Genomic DNA, 22,249 nt, shown 5'->3' with positions numbered 1-22,249 from the left:
TCTTATGTGCAGTAAAGGGAAGCTTTGCAAAGCAATAGATTATTTTTAAAGTTTTAATATATTTTATTTATTTCAGTTAGACTGCAGTACCAGTTGCAGACCTGAGAGCGTTGGAACCTGAGGGTATTCACTGCATGAGTCCAGCCTCACTGATTGAGAGGCAGCTCCTCTTTGTTTCCCACCATGGAGTTGAGGCTGTAAATAATCAACAGGGAAAAATGGCACTGTTTGAGGGCAGTGGTGTTCAGAAGGGTTGGTATAGTCCACACTCACCCTTTTATCCATCTTCTTCAGCTCAGAGGTGTTTTCACTAACAAGGACTAGTTTAAATTCATCTGCATGACACAGGTTACCACCTTGTAATATGTCATCTTCCGAATAGTTCCAAGAACAGTGACGTTATGGGGAACTTGGATATTTATGGCACCTAAACCTGTGTTTCCAACACAGGCAGCAGCATTCATCTTTACTCAACGAGGGTAAGAGGGGTTTCACCCTCAGAACAGACTCTGAATTACTCAGTAGTACTCATCTCAAATGATGGAACACTGCACGCATTCTTAATTGGAGCAGTTATATCCACTTACAAAGAAAAGGGAAAAGAAAATGGTTTGTTTTTCCTCAAACTCTCCCAGGTCTGGCAATGTGGAGGAAGTATGGAGGTGCTACCCTGCTCTCGTGTGGCACACATCGAACGCACAAAGAAGCCCTACAACAATGACATCGATTACTATGCAAAGCGCAACGCCCTTCGGGCCGCAGAGGTCTGGATGGATGACTTCAAGTCCCATGTTTACATGGCGTGGAACATCCCCATGGCAGTAAGTATGGGCCACACTAGACCTGAACAGAGGCAGAAGTCTGATAAGTTGTCCCTACTTAGCAATTTGGGGTGAAGACATTACCACAACTGTATGCAGTGGGCAAAGAGTTGGAGGAAGACTTCTTTTGTGCTGGTGAATGCTCAGAGCAGAATGTCATAAACTTGCTTCCTATATTGCTTCCTTGGTGTGTGAGTTTTGTTGTAGGCTCTGGAGTGGTGACACAGACTTACAATTTAACTGGAGCATGATGTTTCAGGTTTATGCGCTTTCTCAGAGAAAGTCTTTAATTTAGGATGCCATTAAACTTTGAGGTGTTCATATGCTACAGTACTGAGAACTGGAGAAATGTCCATAAATAAATATCATGATTCATCATGAGACTCCGCGGACCTCACCAGGATAAAAAACAATGTGTGCAATAAAAGAATCACACATTAACTAGCTTTATTTTCTACAGGGTGAGAGTTGCAATGTGGACACGTTCCACTTCTTACTGTGCATGTGAATTGTTAATGGCAGGTGGGGGCCCCCAGGAATCCACGTAATATAAATATTAGATAAACTGCAGGTTCAATTTACTACTTGATTCTGGAAGTGTATCTCATGCTATATTTCCACAGAGCATAATTCTTTTAGAGAAGAGAGATGCGTTATAGCACAGTCAGGTGGAAGCCGACTGCTGTTGTATCTTTTAGTGATATTTCCATCCAAATTATTCATGTGAAGGGGCACAGAGAGAGCAGCTGAGGGGAAGCACACACACTTCTGTAACTAAGGATAGTTTTGTTAACCCTTACATGAAGGATTTGGCCAAAGATGATTGGTTGAAGTAAATGGAAACAGAAGATGCTTCTATCTGAGCTGAAAAATATGCCAGTCCAGCTGTATCACTGTGAATATTTACAGTTATGACCTAGAGTCCATCGGAGTCATGGGAGTCCTGGCATAGATTTCACCAGATTTAGTTTTATCTTAAATACCCACTTGTGCTTTGATAACTAGATAATATATCAGAAGGTATTCTAATTAATTTGTCATGTTTTTGAAGATACATATACCTAAAGGAGTCATGTTTCATTTTCCTCTGTGATGTCTGAGTACGTTAGATGTTCACACCCATCAGAATTTTAATTACTGCTGTTTAGTATTGGGCATTCTCATAATATTCCCAATATTGTGTTGAAGGTTAGGTCTCTATGAAGAGGTGTTTTGGTTACTACTTTTGGCTAATTGCAGGGAATTATCTTGCCGTAGCAAGGCAATAGTGCCTAACACAACGTTTTTGTGATAGTAGGAGGAAGACAAAGCAGGGCTCACCTAAACTTTTAGGGGCATTTTGGCCCTGCCTGCGTCCATCTGAACAAATGGTGAGTTTCTAGCAGGAAGGTGAAAGAGAAATAATCTTTGAAAATTTGTTTTCTTGATGCTCTCTGCAAACGAATTCTGAGAATATAAAAGACATTTAAATAAGCATTCACACCAAAACATGATTTCCTTTAATTTCTCTGAGATCACTTATTGATGTAGTTTTCTGCACGGAGCCATATAACAGTGTTTTAAAAAAACAGGCACATCTATATACAAAGGCATAAAATCAGCAGAAGTATTGAACATTAAAATATAATTTCCATAAAATAAATTGATTGATAAAACGTACATCATAAAAATAACCCCATTAGCTTTCAGGAAAAGGAAGCTAGCATGTTGGTGTCCACAGAGTCGTTCTGCTGTAGTCAATCTAGTTGACCTAAGTAGTTTACTGGTCAAAGCCATAAGAAAAACTTTCTGTGAGAGAACTAGAAACCTTACTGCTGAGTGAAAAAGGATGAGTCTGCATACTACATCATATGGGCTCCTCGTTCCTGTACCATCGTGCAGTAACCCCGACTTAATGACTGTAGCTAGTATGGAACAGGCACAGCATTTTCATAGCTGCTCAATTTGCTGCTCTTGTGATCTGTAGAAATAGCCTAGCGAGCAAGGTGTTACATTTCTTCACTATAGAATGGAAGAGAGACGAGTAAAATACATGTGTTCTGTATTTAAAACCCACCCAAATTAACCCTTTCATAACACACACCATCTTTTCCCTTCTAAGTTACTGAGGGTCTGTTCACAGTGTGTACCTGGTTGGTGGCTGGACACACCTGCAGTCTTATCCCACAGCCCCCTGTAACCTTCACCAGCAGGTCAGTGTAGCACTATTGCACTTTGCCAAATATTTGGTACGTCCTGTTTATGATCTATTTCTCAACAATTTTTATGATAAATAAATCTTATACTGAATGATTTATTGTACTGAGTGCTTCCAAGAATTGCTCTCCTTCCATTTAGCCTGAAGTAGAACATAAATTAACATTCATTTGAATGGATGCTGCATGGAAAGCTCATGACAAAGTATGCATCAGCAAGCAGCAGTGAGCACAGCAAACTCTTTATGTGGCAAATGGAAAAACCTGTTCAGTATTACACTCGTATTCTCTCCTGAAAACAAGGCATCTGTTGGGGATTCTAATAAACCCCGAGCTAAGACATGCTGCTGTCTTGTAACCCTGCATCAGACACCACTTGGAAACAAATATTTCCTCCAGAAAGATTTCTGTACAGGGCAGTTAAGATAGATCCATGCAAAAGCCACCAATTTCACTCCATTTAATTCTTTCAGCATCAGAAAAGATGTATAAATTAGGTAACTCAGTGTCTTGATGTTGAGCTACGATGATTTATCCTGGTTTATCTCTACAGACAATAACTGACCTGGTCTTTTTGAAATGTTTGAGTCTGATCATATCAATTTATTTTTGATATGCTTTTATGGAATTTTTTAGTCAAATGTGATTTAAATTCTGGGATTGAATTACAAAGAAGGTATTGAGTTTAAGTGCGTTTTATAGCTTAAGTCTGTGAATGAGCTCCAGTTCCAGTAAAAACTGAACGCTGGTCTATGCAAATGTTTAATGGGGCTTAATTGCTTTTTGAGCAGCTCTGCTTTGAAGTTTTAACAGGTCTGTTCTCATTTACATTCGTGAATACCCAAGGCTGTTAATAGTCTAAACCATGATCAAGCTGCTAGATCTTAGATCAGAATTACAGCTAAATTCCTTATAAATCCGAAAGCAAAGGAGTTCAGGTTTGATTGCAAACTTTTAGAATTGCTGTATGTTAACAGCATTCACATCGATTTTTTATATTTTGATTTATGTTTGGGGTTTTTTTGCTTGTTCATTATCCTTATTTTTCTACTGACTTGCATTAATATTTATTGTCTGCTCTCTGCAGCAGCTGTTTGATGAGCTGCTACTTACAAAAGAGAAAGTAGAGAGGGAAATACAACTTGGTGTACAAAATGAACTCCAATTTGGTTTCAGCAAAAAAAAAAACACAACAACAAACAAATGTAAAATCAGTGTGGTGACTCTATTGTTTTTCTATTTTGTAGAACCCTGGAGTTGATTTTGGAGATGTTTCTGAAAGAATAGCTCTACGACAGAGACTGCAGTGCCGGAGTTTTAAGTGGTACTTGGAGAATGTCTATCCTGAAATGAGAGTCTATAATAACACAGTCACTTATGGAGAGGTACTGTATGTCTTTGAAAACATGATGGCTGCATTACAGAATTCTTTCCATCTTAGTGGTGGGTGCCTGTATTTGCTTCATTAATTCATTTTTGCAAATCCTCCTAGTTGGGGATAAAAAGCCACATGTCCTTGTTCAGATGCAGTTGAGGCTACCATTTGGCAAGCTTTTATCTCTTCAGAAAAAGCCATTAGAGAAAAATTATTCTGCTGTTTTGTGCTCAGAATCTGTATTTTAATTTCTGCCTGTGCACAGTAATAAGTAAGACCCTGGAACAGCTACTCTGAGACAGCTGAATGGCCAGTTAACCCTGATAAAATGATGAATCCAAATGCACTGGAGATGTGTAGATGATTTGGTTCAGGTCAGCTTTCTGGATCATTTCTTTTCCACCTGTTAAATAGCCAAAACCACTGTATATGGTCTAACCTGATCTTTTAGGTCAGACATGCCTTCTGTAATTTTTTAAGGGTTCATCCAGTGCCTGTAAGGTAAGGACTGCTGTGTGTCTGTGAACTGGGACGACGTTCCAGGACAGTGTTTTTAAGACTCTGTGTTAATTGTCTGCTTGAATTAGGCAATAAATTTTCACACCAGACAACTACACGGACATTCTTTCCTGCTGTCCCATTTAAATGACTTCATATAAGAATAAGTCAGGCCCTTCAGATATTGATACAAAGTGCAAGTTTTATTGCATAACGCCACTCTGTATCCTAATATAACTATCTCTGGCAGTAACCAAGGAAAGGCATTTAGGAAGTTCAACAGGAGCTATTAGTTACTGTCAGCTCTGAAAATGCTGCTGAGAAGAATATTGGCAGTACTGCCAATGCTGTGTCAATTACACCAGACGGGTAGGAAGCTGGGCTCCAAAAATAAGTTTGTTTCTGTTCAGTGGTCGCATTCAAAGTTCTCAAGTCACACAGGAAGTTCAACACTGCAAGTATCCAATTCATTAAAATTTATGATAAATTGGAGCCACACAAGCTATCTAGCTAGTACAAACTGGAATCGTCCTCTTTCTTACATGCCCATAATAAAAAAACTACAAGCTTCATCCTAAACGATATAAAGCTTGTTATTAGTATTTTCTCTTACAGCTATTTTTCTGGAGGAAAAGGTGTTTGAATTTTCAGGACTTTAAGGAAAATAAATGTATTGAGTAGATGTGAAACATATTGAAACAGTAGTAAAAATATATTTCCTAGTGACTCAATTCACATTTTTAAAGCTGTGTCATAAAGCTGTCTTCATGTTCTTTAGCCTTTATAGTACGAGTCATAAAATAAACCTCCTGAAATTTAATTGCTAGGGAACCCCCTTATCCCATCAGATTGCCTGTTATGTTCATGCACTACAACATAAAGGATTATTTACTGATTTTCCAACAAATCAGGCTGCAGCTATTCCTGTATTGTAGGGGTGGCCAGACAAGTTGTTGAGTCGAAACTCAAAGCAACTTGACCAATTCAAATCGCCCATCTAAACAACTTCTCATTTAAGAGATCTGTGAAAATTTTCTGTGTCCAAAATGTGCATTAGTACCTGCAGCCTGAAGAGCTCACAAGAGCTCCAGCACAGTTTCATGGACTTGTAAACTCTTCTTGTCTGAGGAGATGCCTAAATTTTTGACTTGAGTGTTTCTCTGAACCCCGTCTTCAAATATATGAACCCCTTCTGTGCTGCTTATCATTGCTGCATCCTTTCAGTGATGTAAAATGTGTTCTATTCTTAATTGAAATAAAATTGTTTAATATGCTCTTTTTGTTCTTATATACACAATAGGAGCAAATAAAAGTGTGCCACAGCCAACACCAGCCTGGGCAGTTCCTTTGCTGTTGGGTAAAGCCACATTTCAGCATGTAGGGTCTACCTCTTTTTCTACACAAGGGTAATTTGGAGCAAAATTTGGCCTGAGTTTATAGAGTGCATTTTATGGGGTTTTGATCCTTGAGTAATTGATAAAAATAAAACTCTGACTTCAGTTAATAATTCTGTAAAGACAGGAGGTTGTCCAAATGATCTGTCTTTTCCTGGAGAGACTGCAAAGTTAAAGTGCTGTCATGTATGGAGAATGTTCCTCAGAGAAGAGGAGAATAGTTTTATCCACCATTTGTGTCAGCAGTTGTAGTACAACTAAGCTTTGTCTGGGAAGGACTTGCCTCTTACAGAACAGTTTCTAATTCAATTGTTTTCCTTCTGGTTGGGCTATAGGTGCGTAACAGCAAAGCCAGTGGCTACTGCTTAGATCAGGGAGCTGAAGAGGATGACAAAGCAATCCTTTATCCATGCCATGGAATGTCCTCTCAGGTAAATAATTTAAATCCCATAATTATTGAGAAAACTGCAACTTTAAGAAATTTTCAGAAGAAACAAGAAGTAATTTATTGTGTTTGAGTATGGCAGTATCTCTTCATGTTGCAAAAGAAAATCTTTGACTTCCCTCTAGTCTTTTTGAGTGCCCTTTCCCAGATCTTACAACATGCAAATCTATACTCTGAAGATGCTAATAAGGAAAACAGAAAAATAATGATAATTTGTTTTAATAATGGAGAGATGATTATCAAATTTAGACTGTTTGTTTCCACGAGCAGCTCTTCCCATTGTGACTTGGCATATTTTAGGAATCATACCTCTTTACCTTCAGTGTTGATTGGTCCAATAGGTTCCTATGCAGAAACGTTTTAGCAAGATGCTGATGTGATTCCCTAAATGGGCAAAAAGTTAAGCACATATTTATCATTAATTTTGAATGCAATTAAGAATATCTTTTAAATTGATACTTCTCTAAAATTGAACATTTGGGTTTTTTTAGGTCCCTGTGAGTATTATTTTCTTACAGATGTCTGGTGCATTTGAAATGACATTTCTTCTTTCCTTGCTTAATAATGATATTGTTTTTTAGATACAAGTTGGTTATTATTTAGACCTAGGACTTGAGCTACTTCTAATTAATCTAATTCTAGTTTCATTTAAGGTACTGTCCAAATCAAAACTACATTAATGAATGTTCTCATGCGTAAATAAACTCTGACCTTATCAGGGACTTACGGGAGTTCACCCATATGTGTATTGATTTGGAGTCCTGGCTCATACATTGCCATGGAAGCATAACAGGAGTTGTGAAATATAAATATTGCCTACTGTGGTTAATTGGAAGCTGGTTAAGAGTCAAACCTCATTAGAGCAAAGAGGATAGACTGTAATTCTTACTGACAAAATGTCCAGCCTTGGCAGAATCATTACAGACTCCTGAGTGACACTTTCACAGTAAAGGCAGAAGGGACAGAGTAAGGTAAAAAAATAGTGTTGTTTAATTAGATGTAAATGAGTTTTCCAAGAAGAGTAGCTAGAGACATCGAGACACTCGGGGAGCTGAGTATCTTGCTCCATTCCAATTTTGACCAGAAGGCTGCAAATTTAAGTCTTTCTCAAAAGTGCCTTTCCAACACGTAATCGTGCTAGCACTGAAAGGAAAAATGAAATAGATATTTTGCAACCTAGATGAGATTCTTAAAATTTTGAGGCCTAAAGCAGCTCACCTCTCAGATACCATCTAGCTCTGACCAGTTTCTTTCATCCATCTCAACCAAGCTTTCTGTTTACTTTGGACTAAAACTTAAGGAACAAATCATTGCCTGTAAGTAATTGCTGAATAAACTGGGCAGCTCTTCTCAGGTGCAAATAACAATCTATAAGTTACACACTGCCCAAAACATTGAAGATGGGTAGTGACCAATTCAGTCTCTTCTGGCTCAGTTCCACTACTTGTCTCCAATATCTCATCTGTTTGAAATTCCCAAAAAAGCCTTTAAAGTACAGCCACAAAATGGAGCCCTCTTATACTAGCATTTTATAAAGGCATAGAAAGAGAAAGTCACTCTTCTCAAGCCCTTACAATCCAAAGTAATCTCTGCATGTGAGAATTATTAAAGTATGAGTAAGGCAAGAAGTTAATCTACCAAGTCATTCTGCAGCAGTTTCCATTTCACTCAGTAAGAAACGCCAGGCAGAAGGCAAAGGTGATGTTTTATCTAAGCTGAGTATTTCACAGACAAGTATGGGTTGGAGCCACTCAAATGCAGCCAAGTTAATTAATGATTACACAGCTGGAAAAGTTCTATCATCTCATCACAATTTACAAAATTAATTCAGTATGAGAACTACAGCTGCACAAACCCTAATCAAGGATATTCAAGCACATAGCATAAAAGGTGTTGACAGCAAGCTTTTTAATATATTAAATAAACATTTTTAAAGCCCCTCTTATGATCATCCTGGGTGAGCATAGTTATCTGTTATGTTTAGCTTTCAGTTTCTGACATTTTTCCTTCAAGCACAGGGCGTATAATAACCCTGCTGAGTTGAGATTTGGGTTAGTTGTACACGCCTACTGAATATTAATGGCAATTAACATGGCGCTCATTCTCCCAGTTTAGGTTATCACTGGTGCTTGATGTATCCTACCAGCTTGAAAACTTCTCGGTAGTTAGGAATATCTGTACAAGGTTTTGCATTGGCCTGAGTTGATTTCAGAACTCACTTTACAGAGTATTGTCATTTTGATGTGGGTTCGTGAGGCCTGACGTTGGAGTCTAATCCCTTTCAGGAAAAAAAGATTTGCAAATGCTCTTGAAAGAGCAATGGGAAACACCATCCGTAGCTAGAGGAATTGTCAGGAAAAGAAAGGAATATACCTGGGGAACCCAAATGGCTTGTCATATGCAATCACCTGTAATGCCCACTGGGTCTACAGCAGTGCACCATACCCTTTTGTTTTAAAAAACAGCTTAAAAAAAAAAAATGGAAAAAAGAACAACCCCGAAAGTGGCACACAGGTGTTGAACCATCTGAGAGCATCTTGACAGCCTCAGTGGAAGTATTCATTGTCCTGGAGTTTATCTTGAATGCTGCGATGTGGAGCTGAGCACACAGCATGTGAACTGAACAGCATCCCGGATGCAGGGCCTGGCTCCCTGCCTCCCTCCCTCCCACACTCCTCTCCCTTTCGCACCACACAGCAGTCGTGGTGCTGAGAGCTCCTCGTGCTGAGATCAAGTAGAAGGGAGAGAGATCTCTGTGCTCAGATTCCTGGAGTTTGCGGCCATACAAACAGATGGAATAAAAGCAGATGAAAGGCCTCGCTTTAACTGCTGCTTCAGGGCAGATATTTAACATTTTTCCAGGCAGAGCTATGTTTTTCCATAGCACACTGGATAGCATATCCCCTCGCTCAGAGCAGGGCAACGGATGGAAAGGAAATTGCTTGGCAGAAGCAGTGGGTGGCATTCTGTTAAACAACCTGTGTTTGTTATGACAAGCATTCTGGATATTTAAGACATTTCAGGCTCTGTTTCATTAATGTTAGCTTACAGCTCACCTTATCTGGCATTGCTGAGAGGCTGTTAAGTATTTTGTTTTGCTGGGGAAATAAGAGCGAGGGGTTACATTTCCCATGGAACCCATCTGGACTCATCTGTGTGTCTCCTCCAAAGTTACCTGCTGATCTGTGCTTTACTCACTTGACTGGAAATCGGCAGGGATGGGTTCTCTGAAGTCAAACCCTTCAATTAAGAGCTGACATTTACCTACCAGCTTATGCTCCTGAGGACCACCTTCCATAAGCATCACTGCCTGCTATTTTTTTAATCAGTTGTAGTGACTTTGGTAAACAACCTTTGACGTCTCTTCCATTCTGCTCAGATTTCTGAAAATTGAAAGGAAAAGTGTCCTGTGTTATCGTAGGCACAGCAGATAGCATCAGGATTAGATCCTGGAGTAGGGAACACAGCTCCAGGCTTCAGCATGTGAGGTCCTTCATCATTAATGGGGCATTAAAAATACACTTCTGTTCTGCAGCTTGGGAATGCGTGGGTATGTAAGGCTCACAGCCCATCAGGACTTGTGTAGAGGGGTTTTGTTTGTTTGATTTCACCGGGTTTGAATATGCCTCAATAAAGGGGGGCTGCCATTTGATTTTGTCTGACAGGGAATAGATTTGGCATGATGCATCACACCCACAGTTCTAATGCAAATGCAGAGGTTGTCATTTCGTTTTCAGTATGGAAGGGACAGTTGAGATTGAATTTGAACACAGAGAGTGTAATTTTCATTACTCCATTGATTTGTATTCCAGTTCCTGTTTTCTAGTCTGCAGTACTAAGCAACTTCTTTTAATACTTATCATATTTGTGCAGTTTGTATTGTCTCTATGAAGTGATGATATCAAGTCTTTGGAGGGAGACATTATTAATCATATAATGAATCTTAATTTGAACTTTGATGAACCTTAATTTCAGATCTGATCTTGCAGAAGCAGGCACTAAAACGTTCCTGCATCACGTGGCTTGAATTGACATGATGGCTTGGATGCGCTTTCAGAATTTTGCTTTATTTTATTTCAGATGTGCCTCAGTTTTTATAATTTTTGGAACTCTCAGCAGAAAGTACAGATTTAGGAAAATTATGCTGATGCTGTTCCGTTTGTCTCATCATTGTAAGGATATCAATTTCATGTGCCAAGCCATCTTTTATTCTGTTGAGCTGTCACACATCTGCCACTTTTAATATTGGAGACAGTTGAGCAGAGTTACTGTGTCTTCCACTTCCAGGGCTCAAGCAGCAGCAATAGTTTCAGCTTCTTTACAACGCTGCCTTTCTGAGGTACCTGGCTGCTTGATGCTGAGGAATGCAACTCTGGCTGTAGAGATTCCAAAGACAAAGAATATTTTAGACCATTTTAATATCTGTATAGAAAACACTGCTCCTTGTGAACCACAAGGGAAATCAATCTGACAGAGCTGATAGCCCAATATAAAAGGTGGCCCTGATAAGGCAAAGCCAAGCAGGGTGGTATTTTTAGACCCACAGATTATAATGAAGATGGCAAGATGAGCATATTTCCTACTGAGTGTAGTTTTCAGCAATGCCTGCAGTTCATTTGAACTCTGCTGAGTACTCACTGGTTCTTAGAAGTGTGAAGTAGACATGTTTTGCTTAAAAACAGGAATGTGGGATGTTTTTTTTTCCCTATGGGAAAAACACAAGTTCATGTGTCAGAGTCAGCAGTCCATTTGAATTTTGAATCACTTTGTTGTTGAGCTTCTTTTCCATATGTCCCCAGTATCCCTATAGGCAAAAAAAAAGTCTTGATTCATTGTGCAGAAACAGTGCCTTGACTGATCCACTGCTCATGCCAAGGAGAATCCTCCTGTGGTTATCCCTGTGCTCCCTGTGGTGTGGGCTCTGCCCTAACTGTGTGCTTCACACGGATGCTCTGAACAGAAGTGGCAGGTGGAGAAAATGAGCACATACTCTGTCAGAGGGCATTTGGTTTGGGAGCGAGCAGACGGGGCTTTTTTACCAGCAGAAAGATATGATTATTCACAGCGTGGTTCTTCTGAGGTTAATAAGGACGGGTGAAGAAAGCTAGACTCTAATTCAGGTTTTTTTGATTGACTCTTAATGATGTCTCATACACTGGCCAGTAGCATCCAATAAATGCCAGACATTTCTGACCTGCCTTCCCTTTCCTGTTAAGCAATTCCAGCCACATAAGAGCAGTAAGATGAGGCAGGCAATGAATTTCCCAGGTGATAATTGTGCCTCTCCAGTGGCTCCAGCAGCACCCCAGCCATAAAGCTGACTCCGTTGCACAGCCTTTTGGCCACTGTGTGCTGCACTTGAGTACTTATAGGGCAAAATATTGTGCTGGTGGAATGCCTCTGGACTGCAACGCAGAAATGAGAAGTGGATGCTTCAGACTCAGTAGAGCATAATTCTGCTGTAACAAACCTGCACAGAACAGAGCCATGCTGGACATTTATTGAAGAGGTATCTAAAAGTTAGAGAAAGAAAACAGAAATATTGTATTTCCAGCTGCATTTCTGGCTGCATGATCTAGAGAATGGAGAGCACAGGGATGCCATTGGGATGCCACTGGGCCTCTGTTCAGTCTGCTGCCAAATTAACATCATGCATTTTCTGTCTGGAATCACCCTCAGAAGAGTCTCTCTCAACTGTCTGGAGAGAAGCAGTAACGAAGGTTTTGATGTTTGTGATGTATAAATGAGGACTCCATCACAGTTATCTCAGTGTTATGTGCAAGGCTGTTAGTACAGCCTGCTAAATGTACATCCTAAACTCACCCCACTCTGTAGGAGAGGGAAATCGCATCTTGAGGATCCAGCAGAGAGGGTTTGGAATCATCCATTCTTCATCAAGGGCAGCCATCCACTCCTTTCACCTGGAGCCTGCTGTGGACACAGAGAACAGCTCTCTTCCATCACAAATTTGCATTGTGACAATTAGCCCTGCTTGACAGGAGCCACTTACAGATACTTTCTTTGTCCTTCAATATTTTTCCTTTGTCCAACATGATTGCAATAAAACACATTCTGTCAGTCTGAGATTCCAAGAAACCAATTTTTCACCTCTCCTACATACGGATTTTCTTTTCTTGAGGGCCACTGATGTGAGACAGGTGAAATCATCACTTAAAATGGAATAAAGATAAAAATGACTCTTGCTTTGTAAAAATTCATGTCTGATTGTGCTGTACATGTTAAACCACTGGTACTCGCCAAAACTTTTATCCTGATTAAAAGACAAAAAATACTCCAAAATAATCACTGGCTGTCACCTGAAGCATATTTACTGCCTGCAGCGTTTATCACATCACCACATTTCAGAACAGTTAAACCTCACAAAAAGCTGAAATATCAGTGTCATTCTTCAGTGTGTTATTATGGTGACCTGAAGAATATGTTAGCAAATTATTTATTTCCCTCAGGATTTTTTTTTTCTCTTTTATTTTTGGTTACTGGATTTTTTCAGTAGCGTTTATTTACAAAAACTAATTAGAGCTGTTGCTATCGATAGCCTCTAACAGAGCTCTTAAGAGCAAACTGCACAGCAAATTGACATCGTGTCCTTGTTCTATCAAATCCTGCTGAGTGGGTATGATTTACATATTGATTACTTCATCTTCTTGATTGCCCTTTTGCACGAAATATTGGGCTGGGAATGGTGGGGAGCATACTGTGTCCTACGAGAGACCTCGGGTTGCTAAACCAAGGTTCTCAGGCTCTGCCCTGGAGCACAACGTACCGGAGTGGGAAGGGCCTGACCCACAGCACGACAAAGAACAGGAGCTGCTAGTTGGCCTGGTGTCCCATGGCTGGGACTGTGGGGCCGTGGTGAAATTGTTCCCTTTGCTTTTCTCCCCAGCTCGTTCGCTACAGCTCTGATGGTGTCCTGCAGCTGGGGCCGCTGGGCTCCACGGCCTTCCTGCCTGACTCCAAATGCCTTGTTGATGATGGGAAGGGCAGGACGCCGACTCTGAAGAAGTGTGAAGATGTCCTGAGACCAGCACAGAGGTTCTGGGATTTTACGCAGGTGCGGAAAAGCTCAGAGAGCCACGCGGAAGGGAACTGGAGAGAAAGTGACTGGGAGGATATTTAATGGAGATCAAGAAGGTCTTTAGAGGACTACTCTAGGAATCTCCCTGATGCTTTCTAGGATTTCTCCCCTTTAAACTTTTTATCACTTGAATTACAGAGAATGTTCCGGGCTTTTCAGAGTGCTTTCTAGAAATTACAGATCTAGCACTTTTTTCTCCAAGTCTTTCTGACATTTTCTTGTCCCTTCTTCTAACCCTTCTTTTCTTTCTTTCAGAATGGTCCAATCATCAGCAGAGACACTGGCCGTTGTCTAGAAGTGGAAATGTCAAAGGATGCAAATTTTGGGCTCAGATTAGTTGTACAAAGGTGCTCGGGGCAAAAATGGATGATTAGAAACTGGATAAAACACGGCCGACATTGATTGCTGGGGCTGAGAGGCTGCTTCTCCTGCCATTGCCCATTGCTCAGTGTGCCATATCTTGCAAGGCATTTGTCCTAAAGCAAAATAGTTTGAACAGAACTTGGATCTAAACTCCATAGTTGAGCAATCAATGGAGGAAAAAAAAAGAGGAAGAGAAAAAAAAGCAAATACATACATGCTCTCTTTGACTATTTCTTGCTACAGTAGACAACCTGGGAAGCTTAAGAAGAGTTTTCTGTTTATTTGGAAGTCTTGGGAAGATCAGAAGACTCAGAAAAGTGTGTTCCTAAGCTCTCCTAGGGGAATTAATAGACAGATGTTTCTATGAGTTGAGAGATCCCAATACTGCCTCATAAAGAGAGTTCTCTGATGGGTAGCTTTTTAGCTTTAAGTTATTGACTGGTGCACAAATCCTATGGTGAATAATCATGTGCCTTTTTTATTGTACTTCGTATACAAGAGGACTGGAAAAATCCTACCTTTTCAGCATGTCTGGCTCATTGTACTAAAACGAAGACCTGTAAATAACACTGGTAAACATGATACAATACATGAGAAATTTCAAGGTTGATTGTTTAGGAGTCTCTATCTCTAGAAAGAGGCTATTCTGCATATGTTTACAGGTGGTTCTCAACCTTCACGCTGCTAAAAGGCAGCATTTTAGAGACCTCTTCCATAGACACAGATATACGTTGAATAGGTAAAATAACCACGTTCCATTGTATTGCCACATTTTACATTTCTTGACTGTAAAGGAGTCACAATATAGCACTTGCATATTTAACTCTTTAGAGGCAGTAAATGTATGGGTGGATATGGAGAGGCCTCTGCTGGCCTTCAAGCCCCAAGTACAGGTTCAAGGCTCCCATCCTGCAGGGCTGTGCCTGCAGGTACACTTGGTGTTGTTCCAGCAACCGCCTGGAAGCCGGAGGCAGGGAACACTGGATGCTCGTTACTTCTGCAAATAAGGTGACTTAGTTGCCAACTGTGGAATTCAGCAATTTGAAGCTTCCATTTTGTTGCCCATCTTGTGAAAATGTCAAATGTGAGCAAACATGCTTTGTGAGCACTGTCTAGACAAATTTCCTGAACAAACCAACAGAGGCTTTTCAGTATTTGAAAACAAACACAAACCTAGTGCTACGAGAAGAAGTTCGAGCAGGCCTGAACTAGGCAGCTTATATAAGAAACGTTACTCTGAAATATAGATATTTTACTGCATTTGACCTGGTGACAGCATATCTGTGAACCTGCATTTAATAATGTATCCAATGGCTCATGCAGTGTCTGTGCACGGGCAGCCAGAGCAATGGCAGAGCCTTGCCCAAGAGGCGGTCGGAGCCGATGACCACAGCCATGGTCAGCAGGCTTTGGGTGCGGGTCAACGACAGACAGCTTTTCACTGCAGTAAATTCAGTCACACTGAATGACAGAGACAGCATCTTAACTTTGTTGTTTAATATTTTATAGTACTTTTAAAAAAGGTTTTGTTTTGTTTTACTGAGCTAGGAAAATAGGTAATTGCAGACACTGCAGTACCATAAATCTTGGTGATCTGTTTCTTGAAGAGCTTTTGCCGTTCCTATTTCAAGGCATGCTGAACAAAATAAATTGGAAACAAAGTTAATTTTTCAAGGGCATGGTATGTAATAAAATATTTACTTTTAACATGCAAATTCCATCAGTTGTTGTCAACTCTTGGTTGGCATCCAGAGAGCACATCACCATATTTTGCCCCATTTTATCTTTGCAATTGTGTGTACAATATGTAATACAAAGTCTGGATTTTAATTTTTTTTTAATTTTTTTTTTTTTGTGGCTAATAGCTTATCTTTATTTATGTCACATGCACCAGGTTATGCATGAATATATACAAAAGAATAATTATGGCTGAGGTTCTAATATAAAAATGGTTTAAATTCTGCATTTATGGTTACTTGACCTCTAGAACAGCGTGCAGGGAGGGGTAACATCTTGAATTAATCAAGCATTACGTTAAAATCATGGATGGACTCAGTACTCAATCCTTCTTGCAGGGCTGAAACAGAGGTAGGAAGATTCAGGCTAAATATAGATTGGGAGCAGTTGCCCTGCATTTAACCTCATTATGTTAATCTACCAGACAATTAAAAAAGCCAGTCACCGTCTACAAGGCAGTATAGAACTTCTATTTGTAAGTGACTTTTGATCTTCTCTCAGATACAATTTAAAAGGGGAAAACCGTATGGAAGTTTTATTTCTTCTTTTGTTTATTCTAACAGAGTGTTATGGCGTGGCTGAGGGAGGCAGGAAGACAGAAGGGAAAGTTACTTTTACCTGGTGAGTTCTGGGGGGAGCAAAGTGGCAAGTTGTTCACGCCTTGTGTAGTCTTTCAGTTGAGCACAGCTAACTGTGAAGGTGGCACAAAGGTGAAAATAGTTATATGTGTGCATACAGTGTGGCACCTCGATGCCTCACTCCTAGGAATGTAAAGTTACTGCACCCAACAGAAGCGAATGTGCTACATGTTGGTTGTGTTTTTTTCTTGACAAATGGTCAATCTAGACTTGATCCTTGGTTAGCAATAGGGCAGCGAGCTTTTCAACCCTTTGCACAGGAAAAAGGAGAAATACCAAATCTGCTCCCCTGAAAAATAATGCTGTATTTGCTGTTTAGAAGCTTTGAAGCTGAGAAGACCAGATAGATGTGCTTTTATTGTCAAAGATTTTAAGCAAAAATTATTGCCCTTCATTATCACACCACCATAACGAACATGAATTGGCTGTCCTGGGAATTACATGGCTGCACTTTTTTGGTGCTCAGTGCAAAGCATTAGAACGTGGCCACGTGGTCTAACCAAGGGTCAGTCCTGGCAAGCTTTGAGTGCAGAGGTCACGCATCGCTGGAAGCCTGCAAGAACCAGGCTTTCAGTATGAGAAAGAATGCAGATTTCTGTGATAGTTAAATGGCTCTGAGATTTATGGAATAATATAAAAGAATTCAAATAACTTAAAGGTAAGGTTGGTTTTCTCTGTGATTGTCAGGGTGTTTTTTTTAAGACTTAATGAAACAATTTCTTATATTTAAGAAATACGTCTGTTGTGTTCTTTTTCCTTTGGTCTTTATCTGTCTGAACCACTGCTTTGACTGTGGTATTAACATGGTAAATCTGCATGTGAGAGAGTCTTAAATATTCTCTCATAAAAGGAGACAATAATAAAAAAGGCTTGAGTATTATCTGTTTTAACCAAAGTCTATGGGTCTCTTGTCAGTATTTCACCCGTAGTGTAATCCAAAGTCCTGCTTCATGTTGTTTCAAATGCTCAGTCATGTTTCCTGCAGTGCAGATAATCTCAAAAGTATTTAATGCCTTGTAGAGGAAATTCAGATAAGAAAAGAGTATTTTTTGTTTAAGAGATTTTGGAGTTAAACACTATCTCCTGGGACAGAGGAATAGAAGGCAAGGAGCACCAGTTTGAGTATCCTAGGCAAGCATGACAAAAAATACTTCTGTAAGCATGTCAAGATCCTTTTAAAACAAGTTTGAGTCTTGTATGGAAAAAAAAAACCTTTCAGAATTCTCTCCTTTGAGAGTTATAAACTGTCTTTCAAGCTGAATTTGTTCTTGGCTGGAGTGAAACCATTTGTTCCTCAGCCAGACTTGTTAACCAGCTTTATCGGCTTAGTGGTTCTGAGGCATGGTCACCTCCAGTGGAAAGGAGCTGAGAGAAGGAAGAAAGTTTTTTAAAGGTGTCACTGAAGGATTTGATTGATTGCACTGGAATTACATAAATGTTGTACTCCTCCATGAGGCATGAGAACTCTTCAGGAGTGTCCCGCATCCCAAAACTAAAAGCTGGTTCCACAGACAGAATACAAAAACTAAGGCAGTTCTTCACTCTGAAAGCGTCGAACCATCTATCACAGTTTAATGATTTGGAGCTTGACATGTCTGAACATCAAGCCCTCCTTGTCCTTTGGAAACTGCTCAGATCTCTTTTCATCAGCCTGCTCCTTTATAAAAACAGTTTCAGTAGATGAGAACCTCAAGTGCTGTGTGACAAGGGTTGTAATCCATCTGACATAGGACAGCCGAAATTTTAAATGCTTAGGCCACGTCTAATAAGCATTAGTGGAATAGCACAAGTCCTAATCTGTTCTCCAGATCAATTACACGTTCCTTCAAAATCCATCATTTACTTGAATCCATTCATTAGCACCCATACCAAAGCACCATATAGCCCGTTTGGGGACAAAATGAGTTCCACTGTGAGAACTTCAACAAAAATTGTGGTGCAGGGAGAGGTTGGTCTGTTGTTATTCAGCTAGGACACAAATAGCTCTGGGTTGTTTTGTGGTTTTGTTTGCTTCTTTGTTTTTTTTTTTGTTTGTTTGTTAGGCAAAAGCCTTTGTGAGGAAGAACAACTGTCAGAATTCCCTCAGTTGAAAACGGTTCTATTTTTGACTGAAGTTCCATTTTTGACTGCTGCTATTTTGACTAACTGCTACTTAGCACTGACACAGTCAGTCCTGAGGTCATGCTACAGATAAAAGATGGTATTGCAAATTGGAGGAACTAGCTAACAAGACGGATAGAAACCATGGGAGGATCATGTCTTCACACAACTCTAAATGTGGATTCACAAAAATAAACCTAGTGTTATGTTCTCTCAGGATGGAACCACAAACTTTATATAGTTTTGAATTCCTTCATTAAGAATACCTGTTCAAGAGGCCAGATCTCACCTTACAGACTTTTTTTCTTTCTGATGATGTTAGTGGACTTAGTGTGGCAGCCGTAATCATTGGGTACATGGAAAAATGGATTAATTGGCGACAATCTACTGAAGCATTCATAGTGTGCATTACCAGTGTGGTAACACAGATATTCATCAACCCCCAGTGCACTGACTGTTTTCTCCTGGAGATGGAGTCTGCTTACTTAGTGAAATAAGGGAACTCAAGGAGTCTCTACTGCAACGCTACAGCTAATAATTCTCCGTGAATTTGGCACAAAGCACACCAATATTTACACCTCTAGACTCACGTAATTAATTAGCTTCAGGTTCTCTCTTAACAGTCTCCCATCTCTGGCAACCGTTGAAAATACCTTGTCCTTCTGAGTGCCTGGAGTATCTTACACCATGTGAAGATTTTAGCTGTCTCTGCAGTGCAACAGCCTTAGATAAAAGATGTACGATGACCTCTCAGTGCATTGTAACTGATATTAGAATGGTTTCACAAAATATATTGATTTATTTAAAAATACTACTAATATGTAACTAAAGATATTGTCCTCATGGATTACCCTAAGCAAAAACAATGTTTTTTCTTTGCCCAAAAATATCTACTCATAAATATCCCAGTGAAGCAATACCTGCCAACCTGATTTCAAAGAACAGAATTTCTGAATCACGACTGTGCTTCAGAGACATGAAGAAGCACTTCTACGTTTCACAGAGCTGCAGTTTTCTCTTGGCCATCAAAAAGTATTGCCCAGTTTTAAACTCATTGTAATAAGTTTAATTAAAAAAAAAAAAAAAGCACCAACCAGAAGGCAAGTTGTGACTGCAAATAATTTTTCATTATGTGGCACATCATCAAATCAATTTGTATTTACACTTGAAAAGTTAATAAATTACTATGCATTTTGCTGCTGGCAGGAGCATTTTTTATTAGTGTACATCTGGACACCTCATTCTAAAATTCAAAGCTGTCACATCAAAAAAAACTAGGAAAGCAAATACTCTACGTACATTTTAAAGTGTAAATTGTATGTAATGTGTTCTGAAAGGCAGTCAGGCCGTGTTTGAGATGAGCACAGCACACCGTGCAGCAGATTGCAGACTTTGAAAGGAGATGAGCTCTGTGCATGTCAGAGAAGATGCAACACGCCCTGATCAGAGACTCGGCCCTGAAAGTGCACATCCAAAAGTAGACTGATAACAGTACAGACTGAGAGCTGCTAGACCTCAGGGGTGGTTTGTCATGCAGTCGTGGTACAAAGACACACTTGTGCACATTATACTTGCAGGTACTGATCCACATGCTATTACAAGTTGTGCTCACATGCAGTCCCTTGCAACCAGTAAGTGCTCCACAAGAAGCATTCAAACACAGAAGAAAAGTATCTCCATTAAAAAATTCTGATCTCCCAACCAATGTTCCTGAAATCATTGAACCATGGGCAAAAATAAGCTACAGAATCACAGAGAGGAAGCTTGTGATGGAAGTGTTCTCATGCAAGAAATTTTGTATTGGAGCTGTGTTCTGAATATTCAAATCTGTACAAGCACATCAATCTGTCATTGATGCATTACTGTTCTAAAGAACACTCCTGTAACCAAAAAAATGAAAGGATTAACAGTTCCCAAATTGCCTATGTTGGTACAGGACAGAAGGACAGATCCCACGCCCTGTGGTTTGACCTGTATCAATCCAGAGGCTAAACTTGCAGATGACATAAAATGTCATTACTGCAGTAAATGGAAGTTCTGGGAAGTACAGTAATTTACAGGTCTGGTCAGTTTGTGATTGGTAATATTGTTATTGACTTGATTCTTTTCTGCTTCCCAAGTCACTTTCATCTTCCCAAAGGCAGCAGAAAGAGAATATGAAGTGTTAGTGCAATGCCATCATGCTTCTACCAGCAGCCTATGCAGTCCAGTACATCATCTCTGAAAACTGTCAATAACTGATGTTTAGAAGAACAAAAATGCAGACCAATGATCATGTATATTCCCCTCATTTCAGAAGGCAGAGAATTCCCAAGCTAGAGTCTATACACACCAACACTGCCTTTACGTAACTAATCCACTTATATCTCTAGATATCAAAACATCCTGTTGTAAAAAATAGCACAATTGCTGCGTGAGTCACTATCTCTACTTTTAAATCTACTTGTCAATTCATTCCAGAGGATGCCCTGTGGTTCTCTTACAGTTAAAAACTGTGAATAATTGCTGCCAACTCTTCTTCTCACCTCTTCTTAGTTTGACCCCTGTCATCCCTTCTCGAACATATTTTAGAACTGATCGAGTGTCACACTTATTTTGTATTACTGGCAAATAACTTCATAAAAGTGTAAGCACATGCTCTGTGTCATATATTGGACTGGGTGATAACACAGTGAGAACAGATTGGGTTCCTGAGCTGTTCAGCTGTATAAAACATACATTACTGTTTTTAACATTGATTTTGGAGCTCAGCCAGGCTTCTTCTGCCCTGCTAGCATGTATGCACAAAGTTTGCAATTTGTGATCAAGGAGCACAGAGCATCTGTGAAAGCATCTAACACCTTTCATTCTGCTAGAGGCAGGAGAAAGACTTCCACACCTGGTCCCAAGGCCCACCCATGGGCTATGGCTGTGTCACCAAGCTGGGGACTGACTTCAATGTCCCCCACTGTCATTCATGTCTTCTTTCAATTGAACTACCTTGGTGAGATCTGAGTGCAACAGGCTGTCTCCTTCCTGGTTTCTAAGAGGATGGTGACTTCACAATGCAAAGAGCAGCTGCTAAGTGCTTCCCTGCTTTATCCATAGGAAATGAGGTTGGATGTAATCTTCAGGTGGGCAACAACAAAATCAGCCTCTGACGAATGCACTGATGGGCTTAGCCTTGGCAAACCTATCTCCAGTATTGGTCTTTTTTGTGCTGGGGTGCTTCTTCATAGACCCACACTGAGGACTGTGTATAGAAACGCTGCTCTGTTGCTAGCTAAGGTATTCTGTGTACTTAATTTACTATTAAAATCTAATCCAGCATTTCTTGGAAGGAAAAATGTTGTCTTTAAAAGGTACCATATGCTTATTAGAAAGTGTTCTGTGAATAATAGCCAGCAAAATTAGCTTCATGAAAATATTTTGTTAGCAGTTCTGCATACAACAACATTTCACTATAGAAGTTATCACAAGTCTCAGATTATTCACTGCGAAGGCAGTGTCTCCTCTATCTTTTTTAAATCAATAATTTGTTGTAAACCAAGCATGAATCACACACATGTGTCTATAACTGAGCACTAAGTAGCAGAGAGAAGGGTTTT

General features: G+C 39.8%; 1 protein-coding gene across 7 annotated transcripts in view; it reads left to right on the top strand.

Annotated features, from left to right (window-relative positions):
* GALNT9 (polypeptide N-acetylgalactosaminyltransferase 9) overlaps window positions 1-19,865 on the top strand; it is a 154,550-nt gene extending 134,685 nt beyond the window's left edge. For 6 of the 7 annotated variants that reach the window (XM_052691084.1, XM_052691085.1, XM_052691087.1 and 3 more), the window contains 5 exons: window positions 636-821; window positions 4,264-4,401; window positions 6,619-6,714; window positions 13,633-13,800; window positions 14,080-19,865. In XM_052691084.1, coding sequence (XP_052547044.1) covers window positions 636-821; window positions 4,264-4,401; window positions 6,619-6,714; window positions 13,633-13,800; window positions 14,080-14,226 — 735 coding nt within the window. In that variant the 3' untranslated portion in view covers window positions 14,227-19,865. The remainder of the gene's footprint in view (window positions 1-635; window positions 822-4,263; window positions 4,402-6,618; window positions 6,715-13,632; window positions 13,801-14,079) is intronic. The other variant, XR_008208653.1, reaches the window with a different exon arrangement.
* Window positions 19,866-22,249: the final 2,384 nt, after the last annotated feature.

The sequence above is a fragment of the Tympanuchus pallidicinctus genome, unplaced genomic scaffold (genome assembly GCF_026119805.1).
Source record: "Tympanuchus pallidicinctus isolate F22 unplaced genomic scaffold, pur_lepc_1.0 scaffold28, whole genome shotgun sequence".
NCBI classification, from domain to species: domain Eukaryota; kingdom Metazoa; phylum Chordata; class Aves; order Galliformes; family Phasianidae; genus Tympanuchus; species Tympanuchus pallidicinctus.
This window is presented reverse-complemented; position numbering and strand designations above follow the sequence as displayed.